We start from the raw sequence: 26,503 nt of genomic DNA, 5'->3' as shown, positions 1-26,503 counted from the left end.
TTGCTACCCCCCAATCCTGGCTGTCAGTGTTCTGTGCTATTATTTACCCATAAATGTTCTCTAAGAGCCCACTGAGCAATGGAAGCGTTGGTAATGCTGCCAGACAATACTGACCTCCCACAGACTGCCAATTTTCCTCATTCAGCATCAGTCAAGACCCTAGAGTGCTGGACAAGAGAGGTTCAGCTTGTAATGTGTGTTATGTGACCTAGGGCTGGCCCTGAGAAAAAGGAGCCCAAAGAGCTGGGGAATGTAAGCTGCAAGGTTGGTTCTTTTCTAGGTAAAAAATTTCAAAAGCAGCTCGAAGTCACACCTGGGCTTTGGAAGCAGACTCAAGGCTCAGTGATACTTACAGTGAGCATCCAGGAAAGTAAGCACCTCTCCACTGGCGGCACTAGCACCCAGAAGTCGTGCTGTTATTAATCCTTTCCTCTCCTTCTGCCGCACAACTCTCACAATCTGCAGCTGCTTCACGTAGAGATCCAGCTGGTCTTTTAAATAGTCTGAAAAGGGAGAGTTAATCACATGCACAGGCAGCAGGAAAGGTCATAGTTCAGAAGGTCTATAGATCCCAAAGCATTTTGCAAAGGCAGCAAACGAGACTCCTGTTTTGCACATGAAGACGTAGGAGAGCCAGGAATAGAAATTGGGTTTTCTGAGACTCAGTCCAGCCTCTACCCACTGAGTACCAGTGCCTCTCCAGGACAGAATGACTGGCTACCCTAAGGTGATCCTTCATCTCACCCCCATGCTCCATCTTGCTCTGCTGATGACTGCAGTGCCCAAGTGCTAAACACACAGAACACGCCGTGGCATTGGTGCACTTGTATCAACACAAACTGAAGCTCTGAAAAATCCCCTAAATAGGTTAACGGGCCAGCTTGATCCCAGGTCTGATCCTCACAGAAAGAGCTAAATCCATGACAAATTCCAGCTTCTAAAAATAATTCCCACCCCTGCCCCAGCTGAGATTTTTCCTCTCGCCTGCCTTGTCGGGGGAAAAAGAAATCTTTTCTACAGAGTCAATGATTCAAAACAACTTCTTGACTTTCTTTCAGCTCCTCAGTAAGACTCAAGCCTAGACTGAGACAAAACATGGAAAAAAGACCCCAGCCCCCCATAATACTTTTTGTAAAAAAGTGAAAGGGGGCCTTGCAATGGAATCTGCAGATCTGGACAACAGAGCCCTTCCTGCTGCTCTAATCCCTCCAGCTTTCTCCCCATCAAAGAGATTAGTCTGGGATTCAACAGTACAACTAAATTAAAAATAAAAAAGTTTCTCTTAACCTGTGGTTAAAACCTCACTGTGACCAAGCAGATGAATTGTCACGGCTGGGAGGGGTGGATGTGACAGGCTCAGGGACTGGGGCTCAGGCTGAGATTTGAATGCACAAAAGGGGAAGAATTACAATTTTCCCTCCCCACCAGATGATGATGTGAGACAAAGGCAGTAGAGGATGAGCTTGGCAACAGAAAGGAAAGCGGTTAAGGAAAGAGCGAGAGATGCTGTGACATATCCAGGATTACTCAGAGGGGGCAAGTCTAAGGAAATGCAGGTGCACAAAACCACTTCCATCCCCAACAGAAAGAATAAAAATAAACACAAAAATCAGGTCACCTGATTTTCCTGCTACTTTTTTTTTCTATCAATGGCTGGAATAAAGTTTGCTTTGTGCACCAAGGCATAGTGAACTTGCACCACCAAAAGGGAAAAAAAGATAAAAACCAACAAGTTACTGGCTGTGGGCACTCTGCTAATCAACTGGGTGGCATCTGAATCTTTCCTGGGCAGCCACCCAAGTGCTCAGCTTACAGGGAACACTCTTCATATAAGCCGTGTCTACACGTGCACGCTACTTCGAAGTAGCGGCACTAACTTCGAAATAGCGCCCGTCACGGCTACACGTGTTGGGCGCTATTTCGATGTTAACATCAACGTTAGGCGGCGAGACGTCGAACCCGCTAACCCCATGAGGGGATGGGAATAGCGCCCTACTTCGACGTTGAACGTCGAAGTAGGGACCGTGTAGTCGTTGCGCATCCCGCAACTTCGAAATAGCGGGGTCCTCCATGGCAGCCATCAGCTGAGGGGTTGAGAGACGCTCTGTCTCCAGCCCCTGCAGGGCTCTATGGTCACCATGTGCAGCAGCCCTTAGCCCAGGGCTTCTGGCTGCTGCTGCTGCAGCTGGGGATCCATGCTGCATGCACAGGGTCTGCAACCAGTTGTCGGCTCTGTGTATCTTGTGCTGTTTAGTGCAACTGTGTCTGGGAGGGGCCCTTTAAGGGAGCGGCTTGCTGTTGAGTCTGCCCTGTGACCCTGTCTGCAGCTGTGCCTGGCACCCTTATTTCGATGTGTGCTACTTTGGCGTGTAGACGTTCCCTCGCTGCGCCTATTTCGATGTTGGGCTGCGCAACGTCAAAGTTGAACATCGATGTTGCCAGCCCTGGAGGACGTGTAGACGTTATTCATCGAAATAGCCTATTTCGATGTCGCTACATCGAAATAAGCTATTTCGATGTAGGCTTCACGTGTAGACGTAGCCCTAGAGACCCCATTGCTGCACTGTTTTCCCCACTTAATTTTTCCAGGTATATCATCTACCTTAGACACTTATATGGCCTCCATCCCTATAGAATCTGCATACCTATTAACCTTTATGTATTTAGGTATCCTAGTACTTACACCATCTTATTTTTATTTATATATTTATATTCTTGATGTATACTACTGATAATGGGTCACTTCCACCTGACTGAATAGAACTTGTCAGCTCTGGCCCTCCCTTTTACTGGGGCCCCACTCTTTAAATACTTCTCTGAAACCCCGCCCCCTACTCATGCATCTGATGAAGTGGGTCTTTGCCCACAAAAGCTTATGCTCCAAAATCTGTTAGTCTATAAGGCGCCACAGGACTTCTTGTTGTTCTCGAAGCTACAGACTAACATGGCGACCTCTTCGATACCGACCTTATATAGTGGGTTTTTTTTATAGGGGATCTCAAAGGGCACAGCAGTCTATAATGTGTTCATGTATAATGTGTATCAACGCTCATCTGAAGCAGAGCAGTGCTGTTGTCCCCATTGTACAGATATGAAACTGAGGCTAAGGAACTTGCCCAAGGTCCCACAGGCAGCCTGTGACAGAGGAGGAAATTAAACACAAGGCATTCTAGATACTGCCCCACTGATAGCAGAAAGAAAATGATTAAAGAGAATCTAGGCTTCTGCAGCATGAGGACAACCTCAGATCTGGTGACGTTATGGAACGGCGGGGAAACGACACTCTTCCAGCAACACCAGCTTCTGAACCTAGCACGTTGGCGACCCAGGGCTCACGTGAGTGGTGACAGAACTGCTGCAGGGCTAGACAGGAAGCAGAAGCAGAGTTTGCACTTCTCTAAATGTCACAGAAGTGCAGCTGCGGAAGCAGCTTGAGTTGTTGCAACTGAGTCCATAGCCCCAGCACGTGGGCCACAACAGGAAACAGTAGCAGAGCAGAAAGTACACCCTACAGTAGTACACATTCTGCAAAGCTGGCTGGCCTGACAGTCAGGATTCCTGGTTCTGTCCCTGGCTTTTGTGGTTGGCTGGGAGAGTTGCTTCCCAGCTCTGTACCTTTCACTGGTCTATTTAGACTAAGCTCTGTGGAGAGGGCCTTTCTCACTGTTGTACTGCCCCTAGCACTGGGGATCCTCATTTCAGTGCAAGTGTTTGCTGCTACAATGCAGGAAGCTAATCCAGCTGGTAAAAACAATCAGCAACAGAATTAGGCTGTAAAGTGGGGGGATCCAGTTAGAAACAGGGTTTCCTAGAGGCTGAGCGTTGCGGTGGCCAGGCAGGAGAGACTCAGGTGCTGCCCAGCTAACTAGGAGAGCGCTGGCAGCCACCAGCATGTGCTTCTGTTTGTGGTGCACATTCACATATGCATCAGTGCACATAGCAAAATTTATTCTGCCCATTGATGGAAAAAATGAGAGGGAACCCTGGATAGGAGGAGAAAAAAAATACATAGTTCTACCTGGTGCAGAAAGAAAAAGCATCCACCATCCTATCAACATCCTTTCCACCAGCACATCCTTCCTGCAATGTGGTGCCCAGAACCAGACAATACTCTGAGGCCTAATCAGCACAAAGTAGAGCTTCTTTATTAGATTTATTAACCTAATAAAGGAGAGTTGGAGGCTTCATAACCATGCGCTAGAGAGAAGCGTCCAATACCAGGTCTGTCTTTAGGAAGACCCAGTTCTTTATCCATTACATTAATGCAGAGAGATCACTGGAGGGTTGAAACTTCTCTGGATTAGCAGAGGACATGCATTGGCCAACTACCTGCACCTCTGCATTGTCAGAGTGAGGACTGTTATAGCCACACAGACTAACACCCCCCCGAAGACAGCAACAACAGAAGAGCAGCCATTAAACCTAAGGGGGAATCACTACACAAGGCATATACCATCCTCTGACCAAACCTCTTAAGCAGCCTGCTTGCTGGTGGTAATATTCAGATAGGACGTTGAATAGAATAAGGCCGATTCTATGCTGTTGCAGGCTGTTGATCTAAATTATGGAACTTCAGTTGTGGGAATAAAGTAGTTGAAGTCAACGTACTTTGCTCTAAATACTGCAGTGTCTTCGCTGTGCTGCATCTACAGCTCTCCAGTCAACTCCGCCTATGCATCTCAGTTTGATGGAGTTGTAACGGAGAGCACTTGGAAGTCAATTTATCCTATCTATTCTAGACATAAGTCAGCCTCCACTGGATTGATCGCTGCCCGTTGAGCCAGAGGGTAATGAAGACATGCCCTAATGCAGCCATCTAGCTTCCTGGCCTTACTGACCTGCTGGCATGACCTTGGGTGACTCATTGCCTGCTGCAGTTTCCCTTGCCATTCTGTGTTTTACGCCTTTAGATAAGGTCTTCGGGGAAGGGTCTGTCTGTTTCTTCTCATGGCGATAGGCACATTACAGAGGTGTGACTGTAGCATGCATAGCCATACTTGTGTTAGCTAGATTAAAGCTATCTTGGTACTAACAGCAGCAGCACCCAAGCCTGCACTCAGGGTTGTACAGCTGCAGCTTCCCTATGATTGGTTTGTGAAGCCGATCACTTAAAGCTGCCTAGTGTATGTTTACACACACAACAATCACAACCCTTCTTTAACTGCAGTGTAGACATACATGGTATGTCTACACAGCATTAACCAGAGTGCAGCTTGGAGCATCTAGGTCCTATCATAAAATACAAACACAAATACTATAATAAAGCCACTCCACAGACTGAATAAAGCAATTCACAGTATGAATTCACCTCTGCTCTCTATGCTGTGGGTGGGCAATAGATTTTGATGGCGAGCCACTCCAAGATTTTGGAAAGTGGCCGCATTTTTCTATGCAGGGAGGAATTTGCTTAATGAAGCGCTGCCTATGCGTAGCAGCACTTCATTTGTAAACTCCCAACACCCTAATTACCATCCTTCCCTCGAAGGAAGGTGGTAGTGTACACAAGTCCCTAGTGAAATAGCTTTTCCTAATAGCTAAGACACCCGCACCTAACTTGACCATTCCTTTGGTCAAGGAATCTGCTGCACTGCATACAAAGGGGATCACCTGAAAGTTACCAACTCTTCAGAATGGCACCCCACCTCGCAGGGGAAAATGGAAAGCGACAACCTAAAATAAGGCAGGGTGAGGAATGCTAGGCCAAAACATTGCGACCTTCCTGCCTTCAATCCCCTACCCTCACCTCCACAAGCACAGGTAGGAACCTGTGACTCATTTCATCCACCCAAAAGAAGAATGAGGTTTGCAAGTTTCCTTTCCTTCTCCAGGGACCTTTGTATGGTCACTTGCCAGTTGCGGAGTAGACTATCAATGGAATATGCCAGTCACAACTAGACCAGCGTTCCCGAGACATCTGGGAACGAAGATACCTTTGAGCAAAGTCAAATTAACCCCCTTTCAAGCCTAGTACTTCTTTTTAAAGGCCCAAAATATGCAGTCTGAATAGATTATGTAACTCTCCCAGCTATAATGAACAGTTTGAATAGACTCGGTCGCACTCCATAATTTAATACTTCCTCTCTCTTTTCATGCTTTGGCAAGCAGTAAGAGACATGACAGTATTGACATTTCAGTTATCAGTCGGATTGGCAACTGCTGTGGTGAATGGAGCATTTTGCATGTCTCAATTATTGTTTCAGGCTCTCAGGCATCTGTTACACATGGGTCAAGTTAGGGTTGTAATAAGGGCCTGAAAACAGCCACAGAAAAAATGAATTGAAGGACTGAGACTGGAGATTAATCAGAAGGCCAGTCCACTCACCCTTCCTGCCCTCTCAAAGATGCAACCCTTAACCAAATTTCCTGTGCGTACATGTTGTAATGTGCAAAATATGAACAATGATCCCTGTAAGCAGGGCGCCCAACTGATTAGCAGAGCGCCCACAGCCTCCCACATGCATTTCTATTGATGGCACACATCTGCACAGGCCTTGGTGCACATATAATTTATTCCACACATGGATAAAAAGTCAGAGGGAACACTGAACATGAAGTTTGTGCTCTGGGGAAAGCAGCTCTTCCAAGGGAACCTTGAGGGCACATAAACAACAATGGCACTGAGGAAGGGGAGCAGGGGACCCAGAGACTCTTCCCAATCCAGGCAGCTGTGCACCTCCCCGGATGTGCTTCCAACACCCTGCTCTGAAGCCCAACTCACCATCGGTGCTGGCGTCGTCCACCAAAATGATCTCCTTTAGCAAGATGGCAGGAGAGGAGTGCAGGACACTGTGCACAGTACGGAGCAAGGTGGACCAGGCTTCGTTATGAAACACGATGACGACACTGGTGGTGGGCAGCGGGGGGCAGCGCTTGAACTTTTGGTCAATACACCTAGGAGAGACACGGAGCCCAGCAAATGAATCTGTTTGTAAGTAGGGGGTCACCAAATGAAATTAATGGGTTGAAAACTAACCAAAAAGTTTTTCTTCACGCAGCACATGGTTGGCCTGTGGAACTCTTTGCCAGAGGATGTAGAGAAGATCAGAACTTTAACAAAGTTCAGAAAGAGCTGGACACATTCATGGAGGACAGGTCCATCGAGGGCGATTGGCCAGGATGGGTAAGAATGGTTTCCCTAGCCACTGTTAGAGGCTGGAAATGAGTGACAGGGGAGGGATCGCTGATGATTACTTGTTCTTGTCATTCCCTCTGGGCCACCTTGCATTGGCCTCTTTTGGAAGACAAAATACTGGGCTAGATGGACCTTTGGTCTGACCCAATGTGGCCCTTATGTTCTTAATGCACTGGTGAGTCTTGGCTTGGTCTTCCTCTGGAGCCTAGACTTCAGAGCTGGGTGTTTGTGCTACTGTCTACAAGCTAGCAGGCTTCATTATTTAGCTCCAGCAGAAGTAGCCTGTGAGGTTAGTGAGATGGGTGCAGTCACAGAAGACCCCTTGGGATTGCTCCCCCAAGGTGCTCATCGGGACACTGCCACCCGCCTTCTTCCTCTCTGGGGCTCCCCACCCTGTCCTGCTAGACCAGCTCCTCTGGTTTCCCCCAGCCCAGAGACATTGCTGGGGTTACCATCCTCCTGTAGAGAGACGCAGAGACTAGCCACAGCTCTGGATGATGCAGTTCTAAGGCACAGCACCCTGTCCTAGTGCCATAATTAGCATGCCAGGGAACATCGCAAGGGGTCTTCTGTGATTGCACTCGATCACAGTTAGATCTAGGTGTTCCAGAAAAAGCTAGGCAAGTTTTCCTGTCCGGTAAAGATTCAAGATTTAAAAAAAAAAAAACCACACACACACCTCCTTTTGCATCAGGAAAAACCAGAGAGCTTTTGATAAGTTTCTCAAAAGCTGAAACACACCTCAGGATAGCCCAGTGGTCAGCAGTCACCTGGGACATGAGAGAACAGGTTCCAATCCCTGGTTTCAATCAGGCAATGCAGGCACTCAGATTCAAGTTCCTGTTTCAGAGCAGGGATTTGAAATTGGGTTTTCCACTTCCTATCAGGATGCCCTTAGCAACATGTCATCAAGACAGATCTATTTCCGTTAAAAAATTTAAAAAAAACCTATTTCAAGACAGCATTGTTGATGACAAATTGTTTAATCAAAGATTCTCAAATCAACTCTATTCCTCTTCTAACTCCCCACAGATAACTCAGCTGGGGCATCTTCACATGCACAATAACTGTGAATAACCTAGCACAGATGGTGGGATCTCCATCCCAAGAGGTATTTTAGTCCTGGCTTGTCAAAATCCTGGCTAGGCTGATTTAGTTGGGGTTGATCCTGCTTTGGGCAGGGGGCTGGACTCAAATGACCTCCTGAGGTCTTGTCCAGCCATATAATTCTATGGGTAATACACTCCCATGGAAAGCTGAACACATTTGATATTTCTTTACTGATCAGTTTCATCCTCAACATGCAGAGACAATACCCACTGTACTTAGACTGCTCTACTTCAGGAGGCAGAGACCATGAGTGGGGCTTCCAGGAATGACTGCAATAAGTAATTAACTGAGGGACATCTTGTCTCATTAACATGCAAGCCCACTTAGCAGCCACAATGGGAGCGGAGTGCTGCAAAGCTTTTATTCAGTGCATGTTGGCCTTGCAGAGCAAAGTCCTTCATTTACCCACAAGACTAGTGTAGTGGTAGGAGAAAACTTGCATTAAACTATCAGTCCAGAGTTGAGGGGGGGCACCTCATTTTCAGTGGCTTGCTCGATTTACAGCCCCTGCAACACAACCACCCAGAGGAAAAGGTTGTGTGACAAACATGGTGACGTTTGCCAAACACAGGCTAAGACTTTCCCTATTACCCCTCATATGTATTGGCTTTCAACATGGGCACAGCTCTACAGACCTCTCCCCATCTTGCTCCTCCAGTGGGACAGGTTAGCAAGTGCTCTTACAATCACTGCTAGGCGAGTTAAGTTTCCAAGTTCCTAAAGCACTTAGACAACCAGGCTGCAATTTCCAACCTCAAGCTTTGCCCAAGTCGCCATCTGTTTTAGATTCCTCCATGGCTGTTGCGTCTGAGCACATTGTTTTTAGTCTATTTAGCCTCCCAAAACTGCACTGTACAGATGGTAACAGAGGTACTTGAAAGGGACTTGCCCAAGGTTACACAGGAAGACTTTGACAAAGCTGGGAAATCAACCCAGATCTCCTGAGTCCCTGGTTAATGTCCTCACCACCAATATTCCTTCTAATATTTTTCCATCCACGTGCAAAATAAATTTTTACGTGCACCGAGGCATGTGTGAATGTGCACCACTAAAACACCACCCTGCCTCTGGGCACTCCGCTAGTCATCTGAATGGCACCTTAGTCTCTCTTGGGCAGCTGCCCAAGCACTCAGCTTACAGGGAACACTGGAGAAGAGGTGGTCAGCTGGTGAACATGTTTTTACTTGTGGTGCACATCTGCACATGCCCTGGCACACAACAAAACTTATTCCGTCCGTGGGTGGAAAAAATTAGAGGGAACGCTGTTCTCCTCTCACACAGCTAGTGCTTCTGGGTGCCTAAGATAAAGTCTCCTACAGTGGATTAATTTTAAGATGGCAAATTCTCCATAATGTTTGAAAGGGGAAGGAGGGAGCCTGGTCCCTTAAAGGTACCGGTTCAGGCATCCCAAACCTCCGATGCATCTTAAAAATCTTTCATTGTTCAATTAATACAATGCACATGGAAATAGCATATGCATAAGAATATGTAAATATAATTATAATACAGGTGGAACCTCTCTGGTTTGCCACATTCTCATCTGGCAACATCTAATCTGGAATGGTTTTAGTTAGCCAGATGACTCATTATCATGGGTTTGGCCAAGTTTCCCGTGGTCCCATGAAGTTTGTTTACAACCACCAGTTCTGGCTCTTGGTGTTCTGTGCTGTTATTTAGCTGTAATTTACCCCAAATGTCTTTTAAGAGCCCAATCAGCAGTGGAAGTGTTGGGTAATGCTGCTAGACAATATTGACCTCCTGTGGTCCAGCAAATCATCTCATTCATCATCGTTTAGGTCCTGAGGGTGCCGGACTAGAGAGGTTCAACCCGCACCATTTTGGGAATAAGAAAGCTATTAACTTCCAACTACAGTCAGATCAATATTCTCATCCAATCTGTGTGACCTTCAGGATGTGTGGCTCTTAGGGGAGGGCATCAAAATGAATCCTAAAATAATTTGGGGCTAGCATGAAAAAAATACCCGCCACTTCTGTTGACTTGACTGCCTGAGAGCCCCATTCTGAGCTTTCCGGAGGGCGTGTGACTTACATCCGTCAGCTGCACATCAAAAGTGGGAACGTTCCACATGGCAGAGCAGGTTCTGCACTGGCTTCACAATCCAACAATGACGGCCCCTTCCAGCTGAGCAGCCGAGCCAATTTCTCTAGCGAGCCGATTTATGTTTCGGTTCTGGAGCGCTCGACGTTTCCTTTTCAATTGGTTTATGCCTTTTCGGTTGACTGAACAACATTCCTGCAGTCCCCCCCTTCCAGAACTCAGTGACCTTCCATTGTCACAGCCACACCTGCTAGGCAAAGATAATTGCCTGCTGGGGAACACAGGCTGCAAATGGAGGCTGGGTTTCTAACCACTATTCAAAGTCATTTTCTTGGCTGCCCTCCCTACAAAGCCTTTCCTAACCTACCTCCCAGCAAGGGGGCAGGATAAAGTTTCCCAAGGCCTGGCTTGAGACCATGGGGAAGGTTAAGCTAAGTCTCATGCATTTGACTCCTTTCGCCCTAGCAGCAAGGTAGGGGGCTGTTCCACTCAGTGAAGAAAGAAAGAACAGGGCAAGGCTTCCTAGGCATAAAGAGAAATCGATCAAATCCAAGGGCAGGCTGGGAACAGGGAATTAAGTAGGCAGACTTTTCTTTTTTAAAGGGCAGGCTGTCTCTGCACGGGGAGATTTATGTTTAGTGGTTTTCAACAAAGGCCTTAAGGAGGGTAGGAGAGTGTACAATGCCAAAGAGGAAAGCATTGTTGCCCCAGGCAAGTCTACTGAGAGATTTCTCTTTACCCCCAGGGTGCCTCCTAATCACAGCAGACAACCTACAGCTGAAGTCTCAGTGTTCCTCACCTTCACCTCCACAAAACTGCAGTCAAACATGTGGATAGGGACTATTTCACACCAGGAACAGGCCAGTGTTAGACAAGGGAGATAAGGCCATGTTTACATTACTGGGGAGATCAACCTGTTCAGGGTTGATCTTCTGGGGTCTGATTTGACACTCCTGGCAGAAGCATGTGAAATTGACCTATGAGGGGTTGGCAGTTGACTCACTATTGTGAGGAGTAAGGGAAGTTGATGGGAGAAACTTTCCTGTCAATCTTCCTCAGTGAGGATGGCCAGTTAAATAGTTAGAATTGAATATTTGTAATCGATTTACCTGCCTAGTGTAGACCAAGCCTCAGATAGGCTGGCATTCTCCATGCCTTTAATGCTGGTTGGGTGTAGACCTGCTCTATGTTGCACAAGTTGCACTGGGGTAACAAATGGAAAAAAGATCAGCCTAGAGACACTAGTGCAAGCCATTTATGCAGAAGCATTTAAAGAGATTTATGTTAAGATGCTTTAGTTTAATTTGGACTCAGGTACAGCTGATTTAGTTAGTTCTGTAAGAGAAAGGCCACTAGAAATATTGAATACACTTGGCTCTACCCACATATACCAAGCTGGACTAGTGCTATGGACTTGACTCTGCCCTTCAGTGTGACGGTGCAACTGATTCAAGCCAAAAGAGACTATATTCAATGCATCAGTGTGGAATGTAGACGACTCAGCTGCAGGTCTGGGAGATGCAATGACACTGCATGGAGGGAAGTTTCATTAACAAAATTCACCCATTCACAACAGATCTTTTCTGAAACAAGGCTGAGAGTTGGGATTTGTCTCCAGTCAGAACCTCATCTGCCCTGGTGACTACTTACGGCCTGCAGTAGCAACTGCAGCATCCAAAGGAGACGCAGATATATATCTGGCTGTGAAGAAAACGGCACAAGTTCTATATAAATTGGTTTAAAGCAAACTTAAAAAAAATTCTTTTCCAGAAAACATTTTGGTGGCATTTGCGACTGACCGCCCCTCCCAAGGAGGAAGGGAATGCACCCCAAACCAGAATAGAAATGCAAATGAAATGTCAATGAGATTCCAACTAGTTACCCAAATCCTGTAACAGATGAATCAGAGACTCAGAATACTAGACTTGGAAGAGACCTCAGGAGTCCAGTCCTGTGTCCTCATGCCAAAACCAAGCACCCTCTAGATCACCGATAGATGTTTGTCTCACCTGCTCTGAAACACCTTCAATGATGGAGATTCCACAACCTCCCCAGGCAATTTATTCCACCATTTAACCACCTGACAGGAAGTTTTTCCGAATGTACAACCCAGACTGTCTTTGCTGCAATGTAAGCCATTGCTTCTTGTCCTATCATCAGAGATTGAGGAGAACAATTTTTCCTCACACCCTCTTGTAACACCCTTTTAGGTACTTGAAAACTGCCACCATGTCTCCTTCTCCTCTTTCCCAAACTAAACCACCTCTATTCTTTCAGTCTTCCCTCACGGGTAAAGTAAAAACCCTAGGTGATGACCTAAGAAAGGAAAGATGCTAGATAAAGAGTGAATTTTCAGAAGCATTTCTCCGAGAGTATGCCCCATTGAATTGTGAGTGTAATACTGAGAACGCTCAAATGGCAGAGATGGGGGTGAGACTTTTCAAAGGAATCCACGCACCTTCCATGCTCCTGACCTGGAAGATGTGAGGTTGCTTTGAAAAATGAATGACCTTCGCTCACCTTGCGCTTGTGTCCTCCTTTGGACCGGGGCAACATGGTTGCAACATTTTTCACACATATAAAAGATAAACTGCAAGGCAGTGAAGAATCATGCCGGGCAGCAGATACGCAGCAGCAAGACTTCCCCATGCTACCGGATCTTAGAGCTTGTCTCCATAACTTGAAACCAGTGTGACTTTCAAGTGCTGCTTTAAGGTGGTTGAGTTAAATAGGTGCAATGGCCAATCTGCCCTCTCATTTCAAATTGTTTAGGAACAGACTTACAATGAACTTAAATTAGAGTTTACACAGGCTTTAAAAGAGATTTAAGTTATATTGGTACAAATTGTGTGTAGATGTGGATTCAGTCCACAACGATCCCATCTTTGCTACAGTACTGATCTTTATGCTACTATTTACAGCAGGTATAAGAGGAGGAAGGAGGAGTTCTTACTCTGGAGGTCGGCTGTCGGGTCCCAGTGCCCTTTGGAGGGAGATCTGGTCGCTGGCAAAGGCATTGAAACAGTGCTTCTCATAGCCACGTTCCTTCTCTTTAGTCTCCTGTGGCGTCCACTGGTCCTTTTTAAAAGCTTTGCCCTCAGCTCCTGGGCTGTTGGGGTCTTGGGGCGGACGTTCCATCACTGGTTTCAGTTCGGCTGGGGTATAATAGCCCGGAAGACAGGATTTGCTGCTCTGTAAAGGCAGCACTTGCTGAACCGGAGCCCGGATCTGGAGCTTTGGCATTGAATCACGGATGTTATTGACCGCCCCCATCATCATGTCAATCACTTGGTCCTTCCTATCGACAATGTTTTTCAGCCAGGGCTCCTCCGTGTGGTCCCCATTCCCGACATCCCTCTGGATTATGAAGAGGAAGATTACAAAGACCACACCCACTAAAGCCAACTTCAATGGGCCATAATTTCGCCGGAACAGCCTCATCTTCAAGAGTATTTTCCAAGTCCCCTCTAAGTTTGAGCCATGGGCATGACGGGGCCTTAAGTTCTTGGGCTAGTCCATGGCCATCAGATGTCCTCTTCCAAACCTGGGAGGGAAAAAATACATAAGACCTCTAGTCTATTGCTATAACCTTGGGCTTATCTCACTGATGTGCCACCAACAAAGAACCTTGCAGATGGAATTTAGTCTGGGTACACAATGCAACTAGATCATTTCATTTGCGGTGTAAGCCGGGGTGAAAGTAACAAAATTTCTTAGAGGTGCAGTATTGTTCTATTGCAACGCAGGTCCCTGCCAGCTCTTTAAATAGCGCCCTGGCTTTTGCTGCAGCTCAGACAGCTCTTGCAGAAGCTGTGCACCAGGTCACTCACCCACTTACTTTCCCCTCTGCTAGGAAGAGAGAGCATGTGTCGTTGGAACTGCTGTGATTCACTAACAGAATGCGTATGAGGGGAGGGGAACAGCAGCAGAACAGGACCTTCCATTTCTTGGGAAATGCCAGTAATTCTCAAATGTGTTCTCATTCCCAAGCCGAACAAAAACAACCAAGTTAGAAGTTTCCAGGCAAACAAAGTTTCTGAAGAAAAATATCGGCTTCAGGACAATTAAAGTCAAAACTGAAACAAGAGACTTCAAAAGGTGTAATTTATAATCTAACATGCTTTAAATGAAAAGTTGTTTTAAAATGAAAAAAGTCAAAATGTTATCAAAAGACCTGGTTTTGCTTGTTTTTGGAAAATACAAAATCAACGTGCTCCCTGAGTGTTTTCACTATTGACTAATTAGTATTTGCCAAACAGAAAACTGTTCTGTGGGAAAATAGCCAGCCAGCCCAGGTGAGGAATATTACCTCCAATATTTTGCAGCTGCTTTACATGTGGAGATTTTGCTTGTTTCCCTGAATCAACCAAATCCTCTACACTACAAAGCTGGGCTGAAATCTCAGATATTGTCTGCTGTTTCTGATCATGCTGGATATATCATGGCAACACCTCGATTTAGATTATTTCAGCAATTTCATGCCCAGCCCTGTCCCTAAAGAAGCAGCTGCAGCACATATTAAATACAGCAGGAACAAACAAAACCTTTTTTCAAACATTTTTTGACTCCCACCACCAGATTTGGAGATGAGAATTCCCACTGAGATGATTTTGCTTGATTGCAATTTTCCACAGATCTAAGAACCATGGATAACGGTAAAAACTAATTTCACCCTGGCCTCAAGGCAACCTAAAGTAAAAGCTTTGTATTTTCACACCCGTTTACAGAGGACGTTCATCATATAGTACATAATACACATGATATATGGGCCTGCTGGATTGTTTAACTCCACTACAAAGATGAGGAAGGAGCAAAAGCAGCTTTGGAGACTGGAATAAAATTACATGCATGGAGGCTAGCTGAAGGTAGTCATAGTTTGATTAGTTGCATCTGATCATTACCTTCCATGGGGTGGGAGGGCGGGGAGGCTAGTCATGTTATCTTGGAGGTCCCAGTATAGGAATGAGTTTTACTAGGCACTACGTAACTGGCAGAAGATTCATTTGGCTTTTGGAGAGGGCAGATGCTGGTGAAGCTCAATGGAGGTTAGTCATAGGAATGTGATACGTACATTACATCAGAAGGGAGCGAATGTCCGATTTTACACTCCCCCCATGGAGATATAAGTACATTTCTGGCTTTAGAAGGATTGTCTGCTAGTTAGAGAACCTAGGACTCTGGAGATCCAGGGTGAATTCCAGGCTCTGCCACAGGCATCCTATGTAACCTTGGTCATATCACAATGTCTGCTCTTCTGTTTCTCCATATGTACAACAGGGATATTAGCTTGGTCCTGCCTCTTGGGGATATGAAGACAAACATTACGGATTGTGAGGTGCTCACATACTATGGAACTTGAGGCCTGATACACAGATAGGAATCTGTACACTCTTTGAAAGCATTATTCACCCGATTCTGCCACTTTCTACTCATCTTAGATTTCTAGGTATTTTAGCCTTTTTTGAGCTGTGTAATTACACTGACACAGGAAGTTAATGTCCTGAAGTGGAATTGGACACTTGCTATTAGCTCAGAGGGCTGAAGAAGGTTCTCTCTAGGTTACCTATTCTTTCTTGGCTGGGGGATGGTTTTATGTTACAAGAGAGAAGTAGCCACATGTCTGAAGGTGTGGGAAAAATCCCGCCTCTGTCCTAGGGATGTAGCAGCAATTGCTTTTAGCTACTTGAAGGACTGTGGGATCTAGGACACCTTTGCAGAAGTGCTGTGAGCAAGGCTGTGGCCATCTTGACATTGAATTTCAAGGGACATGCTGAGAAGACAGACCAACCCTGTGTTTGAAATATGGCACTATGGACCTCGACAGATCTAATGCCAGCAAGTATCCATTTATGTTCCTGTAAAGAAATAAGGTTTCTGTTAATCTCCCTACAGATTTTATTAACATTTAAAATGATACAAGACATTTATCCCAACCCATTCTTCATATAAACAGGATGAGCCTCTCTAACCCACAGCTCTGTGGTCCTGAAAATCCATGGTCCAGCATAGGCTGCAACTCCAGGGTTAGAGCATTCAAAGAGAAAAATTAACAGGTGTGGAGGAGTGTTCTCTCTAAAGCTGAGTGTCTGGGTGGCTGCCCAGGAGAGATTCAGGTGCTGTCCAGCTGATCAGCAGAACCCCCAGAGCCAGCAGTGTGTGTTTCTACTGGTGATTCACATCTGCACATGCCTCAGTGCATATAACAAAATTTATTCTGCCCAAGGATGGAAAAAGATGAGAGGGAACACGGATCCAGGGTCATTTGAATGGCTGCTGGAGTGCTATGTGGTACACTCCAGGCAGCCCTGAAAGCTGTGGGGTATATTGTGGTCCAGGCAGCACAGAGTGGGCTGCTGGTGGTCCTGCCCTTCCATCCAAAGCCCCGCCCCTTCAGGAGCACAGAGCTGCCACCACCCAGGGCCCCAGTGAAACTGTCAGCTCCCCTGCCAGCACAGGTGGTGCCTCTAGTAGATAGAGAAAATCCCCTGAAACTGTCTCACATCTATTTCTTCCTAAAATACCGATGGGAAGCTTTCCATCTTGTACTATTAAACCCATCTGCAATCCATGTCTCCATTTCTGTGGCTTCATCAAATCAAGGAAGCATGCATTATTGTTACACTCCTCATGCTAACGGCATACTGGGAACACTTGTGTTTCTGGGTAATTCCCAGCTGGGAGGGTTGCAAGTGCACTGGGGTGCAGGAGTAGAAATCAAAATAACCTTGACAAACTGGAGAAATGGTCTGAACAGAGAGAATGAAATGCAGCACAGACCAATGCAAAGCACTTCAGTTAGGAAGCAATAATCTATTGCACAAATACAAAATGGGAGTACGGAGGGGAGTATGGCAGAAAAGGATCTGGAGGATATAATAGCTCACATATTAAATATGTAATATCGTTGCAAAAAAGCAATCATCATTCTGGGATGGATTAGCAGGAGTGTTGTAAGAAAGACAAGAGGCAACTTTTGCACTCTGCTCTGTGCTGATAAGACCTCAGCAGGAGCACTGCGTCCTGTTCAGAGCACCACATTTCGTTAAAGGTGTGGAAAAAAAGGAGAAAGTCCAGAAGAAAGCAACAAAAGTGACTAAAGGTCTAGCAAATATGACCCACCAGGAAAAATTGAAAAGTATTGAGTTTGTTTAGTCTGCAGAAGACTGGAGGGAGGAAATTACAGCTGTCTTCAAATACATAAAAAGTTGTTATAAAGAGGAGGGTGATAAATAGTTTTCCTCAACCACACAGGGAAGGGCAAGAAGTACTGGGCTTACCTGAATCACAGCAAACGATAATTAAATTAAACTTTAGGAAAAACTTCAGGCTGTAAACTAGCACTAGTTTTACCAGAACAAACTGCCAGCTGTAAACTAGTACTAGTTAAGTACTAGAACAAATTCCCTAGTAAATGTCAGTCCCTGGAGGTTTTTTTAAGAACAGGTTACACGAACACCTACTTCTGCCTCAGTGCAGGGGACTTCCAGTTCTACATTTCTAGGATTCTATGAAGATGGTCCCGGGCAGTGACTGCTCTATTTTTTTTTTTATCGATGGGCAGAATATATTTTATTCTGTGCACTGACACAAATGCAGATGTGTACCACCAATAGAGACCCATGCTGGTCACTCTGGATGGCTGTGGGTGCTCTGCTGATCAGCCGGACAGCACCTGAAGCTCTCCTAGGTGGCCACCCAAGTGTTCAGCTTATAGGGAACATGCCCATGGGCCACATGAGGCAGCAAAGTTCAGCAGGGCTCTCAGCTTAGGTCATTTTTGCAGGACATTGAGAAAATTCCACTTTTATTCCCCCAAGGGCAGAGGCGGCTAGCAGTCTGGCATGATTCTGAGACAGATAATCAAGTGCGAAACAGCTGTTAATTTACCCATCTGCAAAAATCATATCATTCAACTATTCTCCACGTCCATACCCCAACCTCCACTCTGGTCAAACACCGTCCCCTCCAAAACTCTCAATAAAGACAAGCCTTGAAGAATGACCTGCAGGGCAGTTCTGGACTATCAAGCAAGGACGGTCCAGAGATTTGGATACCAGTCTACACCTCGGGAAACCAGGATTCCATCCGTTCCTCTGCCACAACCCCCTTGCATGGCAACAAGTAAGTCTCTTAGCTTCTCTGTGCTTCAGCTCCTAGCTATAAAATGGGCGTAATAGTATTTAAACCCTTGTACTCTGGGTGGAGCATAGACCCATCTACAAGTTTCCTCCACTTCACTCCATCTTGTGACAAAACTTCTAGCTGACCCCAGGAGTACCCCAGCTGCTGTCCTTCACTTGTCACAGAAGAAGCAAATTCTCTAGCTCAGCACAAGTCAGGTCCTAAGGGTGCGGGGCTAGAAAGGTTCGTCCTGGACACTCAAGGCACGAAGCTCTTTTTCTGTACCTACTAAATAGACACTGGTTACACTACCTGTCTTCACTGTAATCCACAGCAGAGTCCCACTTTGATGGCAGATTGGAGTTTTCAATGGAGCAGGCACACACAAATAGTTTTTCCAGCGCGTCCAAGCTGCTGACAAAAGAAACCAGGATTAACGTGATTTCTTGCCACTGAGATTCCATCCACTGAAGGGTTTGGCTCAGCAGCCACGTCAGCTAACTGCGTGAACCAGAGTCTTCAGTCAACTTCACCTGAAGCAAACAAAAGAGCCTCTGCAGTCACTGTGCTAATCAGCTGAGGCATTTTCACATTAGTTTCAGCTTCATGCACTTGGGACTGCCCTTGAAACCTAATCAAAAGCGTTGGCTTTCATAAAGCTCAGTAAACTCCATAGCAGCTCATGCAGTGGTTTTTGTCTCCTAACATGCACCTTTCAAAACCTATCCATGTCCAGGAAGAATTTGCTGCTACTAGGAACCCTGAACTTGGGGTTGCTACATCTTAATTATTGCAAGACTTAATTTACAATACATTCAGTAAAGAAACCTTTTTTATTGCTATTAAAATACAACAGTTTCAGCTGAGAGAAATCACAGTGATGTAAAGTCTACCAGAGATGTGACTGACTTCCCCCCCGCCACAGCAAAAGTCCCAGGGCTAAAATTACCTGGGGGAATAACATTATTGGTGCTCTTAACTGTAGATGCCACAACTTACTTTTACTTTGAGGAACTATTATATTTTTTAAAAAAAGATAAATATTAAAAATCTACTTCCCATTTAAAATCCAGCTTATTGTCGCTATAGGTTTACATTCCGAAGTGCTTAAGTGATTTAAGTGCTTAAGGACAGATTTTTGTACAAGGTGTAGGTATCTAGTGGGATTTGGGAGTCTAGCCACTTTGGAAAATCCTCCTAGGTTCTTATTTGCACCTTTAGGCATCCAAGTACTTTAAACAAGAGCTTAAAAATCACATTGAAAGTTAATGGGATTTAGGCTCTTAAGTGCCCCCAAATGGGACATAGGTAATTTGGAAAATGTTGTTCACACCCAGCGAACCATGAACTTTTGAACTTTTACTTAATTTTTGCAAAGAATCAAGAAAATTTGCCTCTTTTTCCACCTCCGTTCTCCAAATCCAGACTGCTCAGGACATGAGGAATTAGATGCTGACTTGTCTTACCTTGGCAGAAAGAGCGCTCTCTTGTCTAAAACAAATGCTCACTGGTATTTGATCAAAATGAAATACCTGCTCCACCCATGTCAAACAGAAAATCCTTTACTCTGTTTTGGGAGGATCATCATCTGAATACAGCATGAGCAAATATGAGTGGTCCGTTGATTTTACAGTCCAATGAAAGACAAACACAACCAACCTGTTAGACATTTCAGCTGGAAAAAGCAGTCACTTACTGCTAGTGGCAGAGTATCACACTGCTCATATCCTGTCTGAAATAAAATGTCATCTTAAACTCTGTGAGAGCAGAGTCATTACATCTAAGCCTAGAGCAGAGAGAGAGAGAGACTGATTTGCCAGGGTGGATTTTACATCTAGAACTTTACCTGCACTTTTGTCTACTTCATTCATACTTTCAGCACCAATAACTGCTTCCCACACCCAACACACTGGCCACAAAACATCCCACCCTCTTAGTCAAGTTTAATTAATACATGAATCAAGAGGAGCTAACAGTGATGAAGGCCTGAGAGGATCATGAGATAATCTAGCCTGACCTTTTATATAACAGACACCGTGGAATTTCCCCAAGACCTAATTACCCCATCTTGAGCACTTTGCACGTGTCATACAAAGGTTTTAAACTCAAGTGTTTTCGGTATCTTCATTGCATTTCAGAAGCTACTCTGCTAGGGACAAGTGACGAGATTCAGATGAAGTAAGGTATGACCACAGCATTAGTCTTTGGAGCTCAGACATCCAGGGAGACATTACACAGACACCCATGCAAGTGTCTCATGTACAACATCTCTGAACTTCCTCATTGAGGCCGGAGGTGGAAACAACACAAGAAAGCCTATTCTTGCATTATTTCTGAACCAGCTTCAGCAAAGCCGTACTGGACAACATGCAAGAAAATGGTTCTCTGGATCTCTCTACTTTCCCAATACGACACCCCCAATCTCATGCCCAAAAAGGAAACACTGCTGCCTTCTGTTCTGCATGGCAGGCAGGAAACTGCCAGTATTCTACACTTGTGTATTTGCATAGCAATGCTGAGACTATCAGCACAGATACAGCTGGGACACGTAGTTGGGGAAACAAAAGCCACCAGGGCAGCACCAGGATGCAAAACTTCATCATTTTAAACAAAGATACTCCTGTGTGAATTAATTAGTAGTTTTGTACCTCCCTTTGTATTAAGTACAAGAGGTCCTTCTTTACCATTCTCTGGAGGTCCTTCAGACAAACCAAGACTGTGCAGAGTATAGACTCAAGAGATTTTCCCCGTTTTCCAAAGTGTGTTGTCACCAGATGCATTAGAGGGCTCATAATTAAGTTTTCCATCTATTAGCCAGAGGTTGCTGTCAAAGGACTAGGTTTCAGTTTCATTCTCCTGTAGCTTGAGAAAGTTATGTACTTCCTAAAGCATTTGCCACTGCAGCATCTACGCTCAAAGGTCAATCCTTTAAGAGCCAGCCTTTAGGAAAGGAAGCGATTAGCCATCTGCTCGAGGTCACAGGAATCTCATGGCCATGCCAAGTACAGAAGCCAAAAGCCAGCCAACTTTCAGGTGAGTCCTTAACCATCTCTCTCCAGGGCCCCAAATCAGCTCAGCCCAGGAGTATAATTCCACTTCTATTCAGCAAGACACTTGAGCATGTTTCTAATTTTAGGCACTTGCTTAAATTCCACTGAAGTCAATTGGGCTTCAGTGTTTTGCTGAGCAGGGACAGGGTTACTTGTGTGCTTAAAGCTAAGTATGCTGTAGAGCTATATTGAACAGAGGTAGATGCACTGGAGTTATTTGACTGCAGATGATGGGGGCGGGGAAAATCACTGTGTTGGGATTATATATAGAAGGCTTCTCACAACCTTGAAGGGTTGAATAGAAGTTTGTTGGGTATTTTTAAAGGTGGAACTATAGCCCTGCAGACATTGGTCAGTTAGCCCAAGATAGCCAGGATCACCACCAATCGTTAATTTCAAGCGTTTCCATTCTGTGCCTCTTTGATGCTCTTCAGTAGCATTCCCATACATCAAACAGGAATCTCTCATTCTGCTAACTCCAAAGCACTGGAGAAAACACTGAGCACTATTAATGACACCAAGGCAGGGGGAGAAGGCTCGGGGATGCACTAGCCAACCAAGAACCCCTCCATGTACTGCAGGAATCAGACTGGACAATCAGCGTAGGTAACTGAGGTTTGACAGGTACAAGGGAGATCTCATTTGTGACACAAATCCTAGCCCCCGGAAGGAAAATCCACCATTGTGGCAATGCACATTCTGAAGAGCATAACATCTGTAATTAGCAGCATTCCTTCCCTTATGTACTCTACCCTGTTCTATAGGCCATCTCCTCTCAGGTCTTTTGCCCGACAGCAATTTTTTATCTAAAGCTTATTCCATTCATCCTCCCCAAGGGGAAAAAAATATCACAAACTCATATGTTCAAGCATCTTTTGTTTTAACTCTAACTGCACACTATTGCATAAACAGTGATATCCTATCAGCCTGGGTTTGGCTACACACAAGGAGTGACTTAATAACCATATGCTTTCCAAATGAAAGTCTTTCCTACTTCCCCCCCGCCCCCCGGCTTCCCATCATGCTCATTACGTTAAAATTAGTGCCAATTTAACTCAGAAGAATTTCCATTTGGCTTTGCATTTGACAGGAAACAAGTACCTGGAAAAGCCCACGGTGCATTATTTATTATTAAAGGACTAACAGCAGTCTTGGGGATGAATAAAGATACACAATCAAAGACTAAGAATAAACAACAGATATGTGTTTCTACTACAATTCATAGAATCCTAGGGCTGGAAGAGACCTCAGGAGGCCATCGAATTCAGCCCCCTGCTGAAAGCAGGATCAACTCTAACTAAATCATCCCAGCCAGGACTTTGTTAAGTGAGGACTTAAACCTCTAGGAATGGAGATTCCACCACCTCTCAAGGTAACACATTCTATTCTCCTATTCTTATACTGGTACTACCAGTTTGTTTCAAGGAAAAAAAAAATACAGTTGGTTAGGAGGACAAAGGATAGTCACACAAAAGACCAAACTGATGACTTCAACCAAGATTAGGAGTTTAAACTCTTCTGACAATATATTTGCTGCAAATAACCCGGAAGCACTAGAGGGGACTCAAAAAATACCATCAAGGAACTAAAAACATCCATCACTGCCAGGAAGACTGAAATCAAGTTGTAGGAATCTTCAAACTTGGTAGGGGATGCAACTCTGTTCAAACTCAGAACGAAACTGCAACTGCCACCACCCGGTATGGATGTACTGAATCTGTGGGCATTTTAAAGTCTTCCCCACAGCATTGTATTAATACTGGGTTTCATTTAAGGTCCTAATTAGAGTGTGGTAATGGCCTAGTGAGCTATGAAGTTGTCATGCCCCGGATGGATCGGACAAAGACTATGTAAGCACAGAGCAATTTTTCCTCTAGTTTTTTTCTATCCATTTGTGGAATAATTTTTGTGTGTACCAAGGCATGTGCATATGTGCACCACTAATAGAAACATGCTACCAGCTGTGGGTGCTCTGCTAATCAAGCAGGCAGCATCTGAATCTCTTCTGGGCAGCCACCCAAGAGCTCAGCTTACACAGAACACTGGTGCAGACCCGTGTGCTCATTTGCAGCAGAAAAGCCGATCTTGCACCTAGTGTTAATATAAAAAACTAGAATTGAAGAAGCCTGGGTGAGCAGCAACATGAACAGCTAGGGTTAAATAGCCACTGAGACATCTATTAAGAGAAAATTAATGAGTCATCCTTTGGAGCCTTTAAAATCAAGACTGGGTGTTGGTCTAAATATATGTGCTAGTTCTACCACAAATTACTGGGCTCAATAGCATTCACTTGTTAACAGGCAAAGAATAACTGTGATGTTCACAAACAGGAGGTCTGACTAACTCGGTCATAGCTGTGCTTGCTAGTCTAGCCATGGACAAGCTTATTCCATGCTCCTTTAGAAGACTGCATGCAAGAAACTTGGCAGCCCTAAACAGCGTTTCATTCACAAATGCCATGAATCTCATACCAGCTCAGGCACTGGAGAACAGCAATGTAACTTGGCTACCCAAGAAATATTATTTGATTAAAAAAGTCTCATGGGCAATATCAGGTGCATAGTAATACGAACTTTAGCGCTGAGTACTCCCCAAATCCAGCCAGCATTCGCAGCTGTGCTTGGTGTCATTCCAGCCCTGGCTCCGGGCAACAAAAGCAGCCTGGGAGGCAAAAGGAGGGGGCAGTTACAGGAATCCATCACACACCTCCAGGGGCTCTGCCTGGGAGAAACTGTTTGCGGAGACTGAAGGTATGGGGAGAAAAGCAGACCAGGCTGGAGAGCAGCAGACTAAAGTATCCCTTTTGCCACTGGGAAGAAAATGCTTGACTTGCTAGGAAAGAGACGTCTAGCCTCATAACACACTATTCACTCATTCTGCCTGCAACTTCAACTGGGGAGTAGGGGTGCGTGATGGAAACTCATACAGAACAACTGGGGCACACGACATCTGATCCAACCAGAGACCTGTGTGGCCCCAATCCTTTCCAGAGCCAAAGAGACCGCCCCCCACCCGCTGCTGCCAACCAATACCCATCTTTTGCGCCATGGTATCAGAGCCACCTCTAACTGAGAGGGATACCCTTCCCCACAAACAAGCGTATACTTCCCAAGAGAGCCACTCCAGTGCCCCATCTGTTTCCCCAGCCATAGATCTGTTCCCAAGGGAGGGACCCACATCTGCCACAAACCTATTTACCCCATCAATATCTCTGTTTTCTGAGCCACCTCCACCCGCAGGGGTTGGACCAAGGGCAGACCACATCCACAGTCCAGGGGATATCCCCGTCTGTCCCCATCCCCAACAAAATGTTCCAGTATTCTCTGCCCCAGCCAAAGACCTGCCTGCATCTCTCTCTCACCAAGGCTCTCCTCTCTCCCTGGAGTTACCCCTAATCCGTAGCTGGGCATACTGCTCCCCACAGCCCAGGGGTACCTCTGTATAGAGCTCTATCTGCCCCCCAGCAAGATTATTCCAGCACCCCCCACCCCAGCAAGAGACTCTCCTCTCCCTCCAAGGAGCCAACCCCCGTCATGTAGGGGGTGCTACTCCCACCAGGGAGATACCAACACCCCCGTGGGTATCCCCAGTGCCAAAGACACACCCCCTTAGTCCAGGAATCCAACTCCTCCACCTAGGCAGTACTTATCACCCCTCATGGCTATATTGGCCCCACCACCCAGAGGGTATCACCAGAGAGAGACTCCTTCTTCCTCCAGGAATCCAACCCCCCACCTAGGGGATACCCCCACCGGGGGATACTGACACCCCCAGGGGTACCCCCAGAGTCATATACCCCCCTTCCTCCAGGAATCCAACCCCCCACCTAGGGGATACCCCCACCGGGGGATATCGATGCCCCCAGGGGTACCCCCAGAGTCAGAGAACCCCACTTCCTCCAGGAATCAGACCCCCCACCTAGGGGCTACCCCCACCGGGGGATACCGACGCCCCCGGGGGTACCCCCAGAGCCACATGCCCCCCGCCTCGCACCCCGGGGTACCGCCCAGGGACTCACCTGGGATGGGGGGCGGGGGCAGTTCCGAGCCCCGCAACGCGGCGGCAGGTCTCAGGTGGCCCAGCCCCGGCTCGTGGGCGGGGCCAGGCCCGTCACCTGCCCGATCTCGGCGAGCCGAGGAGGGGGAGGGAAGGAGGCAGCGGAGAAACGCCGCCGGCCCCACTGCCGGGCACAGGTGCATCGCGGCCGCCGCGCCTCGGCCTCCGCGGGGTCCTAGCGCCGCCTTCCGTCAGGCTGAGGCGGCTGGGTCCTAGCGCCTCCGCTTATCAGGAGTGCGGCTAAATGTGGGGCTCCTCCAGGTTCCTAATGGCCCAGCTGCTGCTTTAGGCTCCAGTAGAACAGCTGTTGTAGACGTCTATAGGGTCCAGGTACCTGAGGCTCCCAGAGGCTGTTAATGCTGAGTGCTTGCCAGTGTTCCCTCTAATCTGTCCCATCTGTGCGTGTAATAAATTTTGTTCTGTGCACCGAGGCAGGTGCAGATGTGCACCACTATTAGAAACATAGCTGTGGACACGCTGCTAACCAGTTGTGTGGCGTTTGATTCTCTCCTGGGCAGCCACTAAGCACTCGGCTTAGAGGGCGCTATAAGCTCCATTGAGTCTATAGGTTCCTAACACCAGGGCTGCCACATACTCCTAGAGATTCTGGTGTTAGTAGCGCCCATTGGTCCCAGTGCTGGAGGTGTTGCAAGGAGCTAGAAGGGATCTAATGGGTGAACCCCCTGTAGGCTCCTCATTTTGGGTTTGAAGCAGAATGATGCTACAGGGTCCTCATAACTAGCATTCCCAATGCTGGGACTGCTGCTGGGCCACCAGTGTCTGGTTCTTCCACAGGGTCCTAATTTGGAGTCTGTTGCAAGGCACAACAGGGTTTCTACTGTCAGCACCTTTGATAGTTTCCTAGTGCCTAAGAGTTCCTGACTGGGCCTTCAGGGTGTCACTACCTATGGAGACTGCTGTCAGGAAAGATGCTCAGTTAATATACCAGGTTGAACATTCAAATTCTTCTGAACA

General features: G+C 46.3%; 1 protein-coding gene across 3 annotated transcripts in view; it reads right to left on the bottom strand.

The window, feature by feature from the left end:
• GALNT6 (polypeptide N-acetylgalactosaminyltransferase 6) overlaps positions 1-25,567 on the bottom strand; it is a 43,777-nt gene extending 18,210 nt beyond the window's left edge. The window contains exons 1-5 of one of the 3 annotated variants that reach the window (XM_074979535.1): positions 25,491-25,567; positions 18,735-18,833; positions 13,255-13,845; positions 6,719-6,891; positions 354-503 (exon numbers count right to left, since the gene is read on the bottom strand). In XM_074979535.1, coding sequence (XP_074835636.1) covers positions 354-503; positions 6,719-6,891; positions 13,255-13,742 — 811 coding nt within the window. In that variant the 5' untranslated portion in view covers positions 13,743-13,845; positions 18,735-18,833; positions 25,491-25,567. Of the gene's footprint in view, positions 1-353; positions 504-6,718; positions 6,892-13,254; positions 13,846-18,734; positions 18,837-25,490 lie in introns of all 3 variants that reach the window. The other 2 variants (XM_074979537.1, XM_074979538.1) reach the window with 2 other exon arrangements.
• Between the last annotated feature and the right edge of the window lie 936 nt (positions 25,568-26,503).

This window comes from Carettochelys insculpta, chromosome 29, assembly GCF_033958435.1.
Source record: "Carettochelys insculpta isolate YL-2023 chromosome 29, ASM3395843v1, whole genome shotgun sequence".
NCBI lineage: Eukaryota > Metazoa > Chordata > Testudines > Carettochelyidae > Carettochelys > Carettochelys insculpta.
The sequence above is the reverse complement of the archived record's forward strand: the minus strand, read 5'-3'. Positions and strand labels throughout refer to the sequence as shown.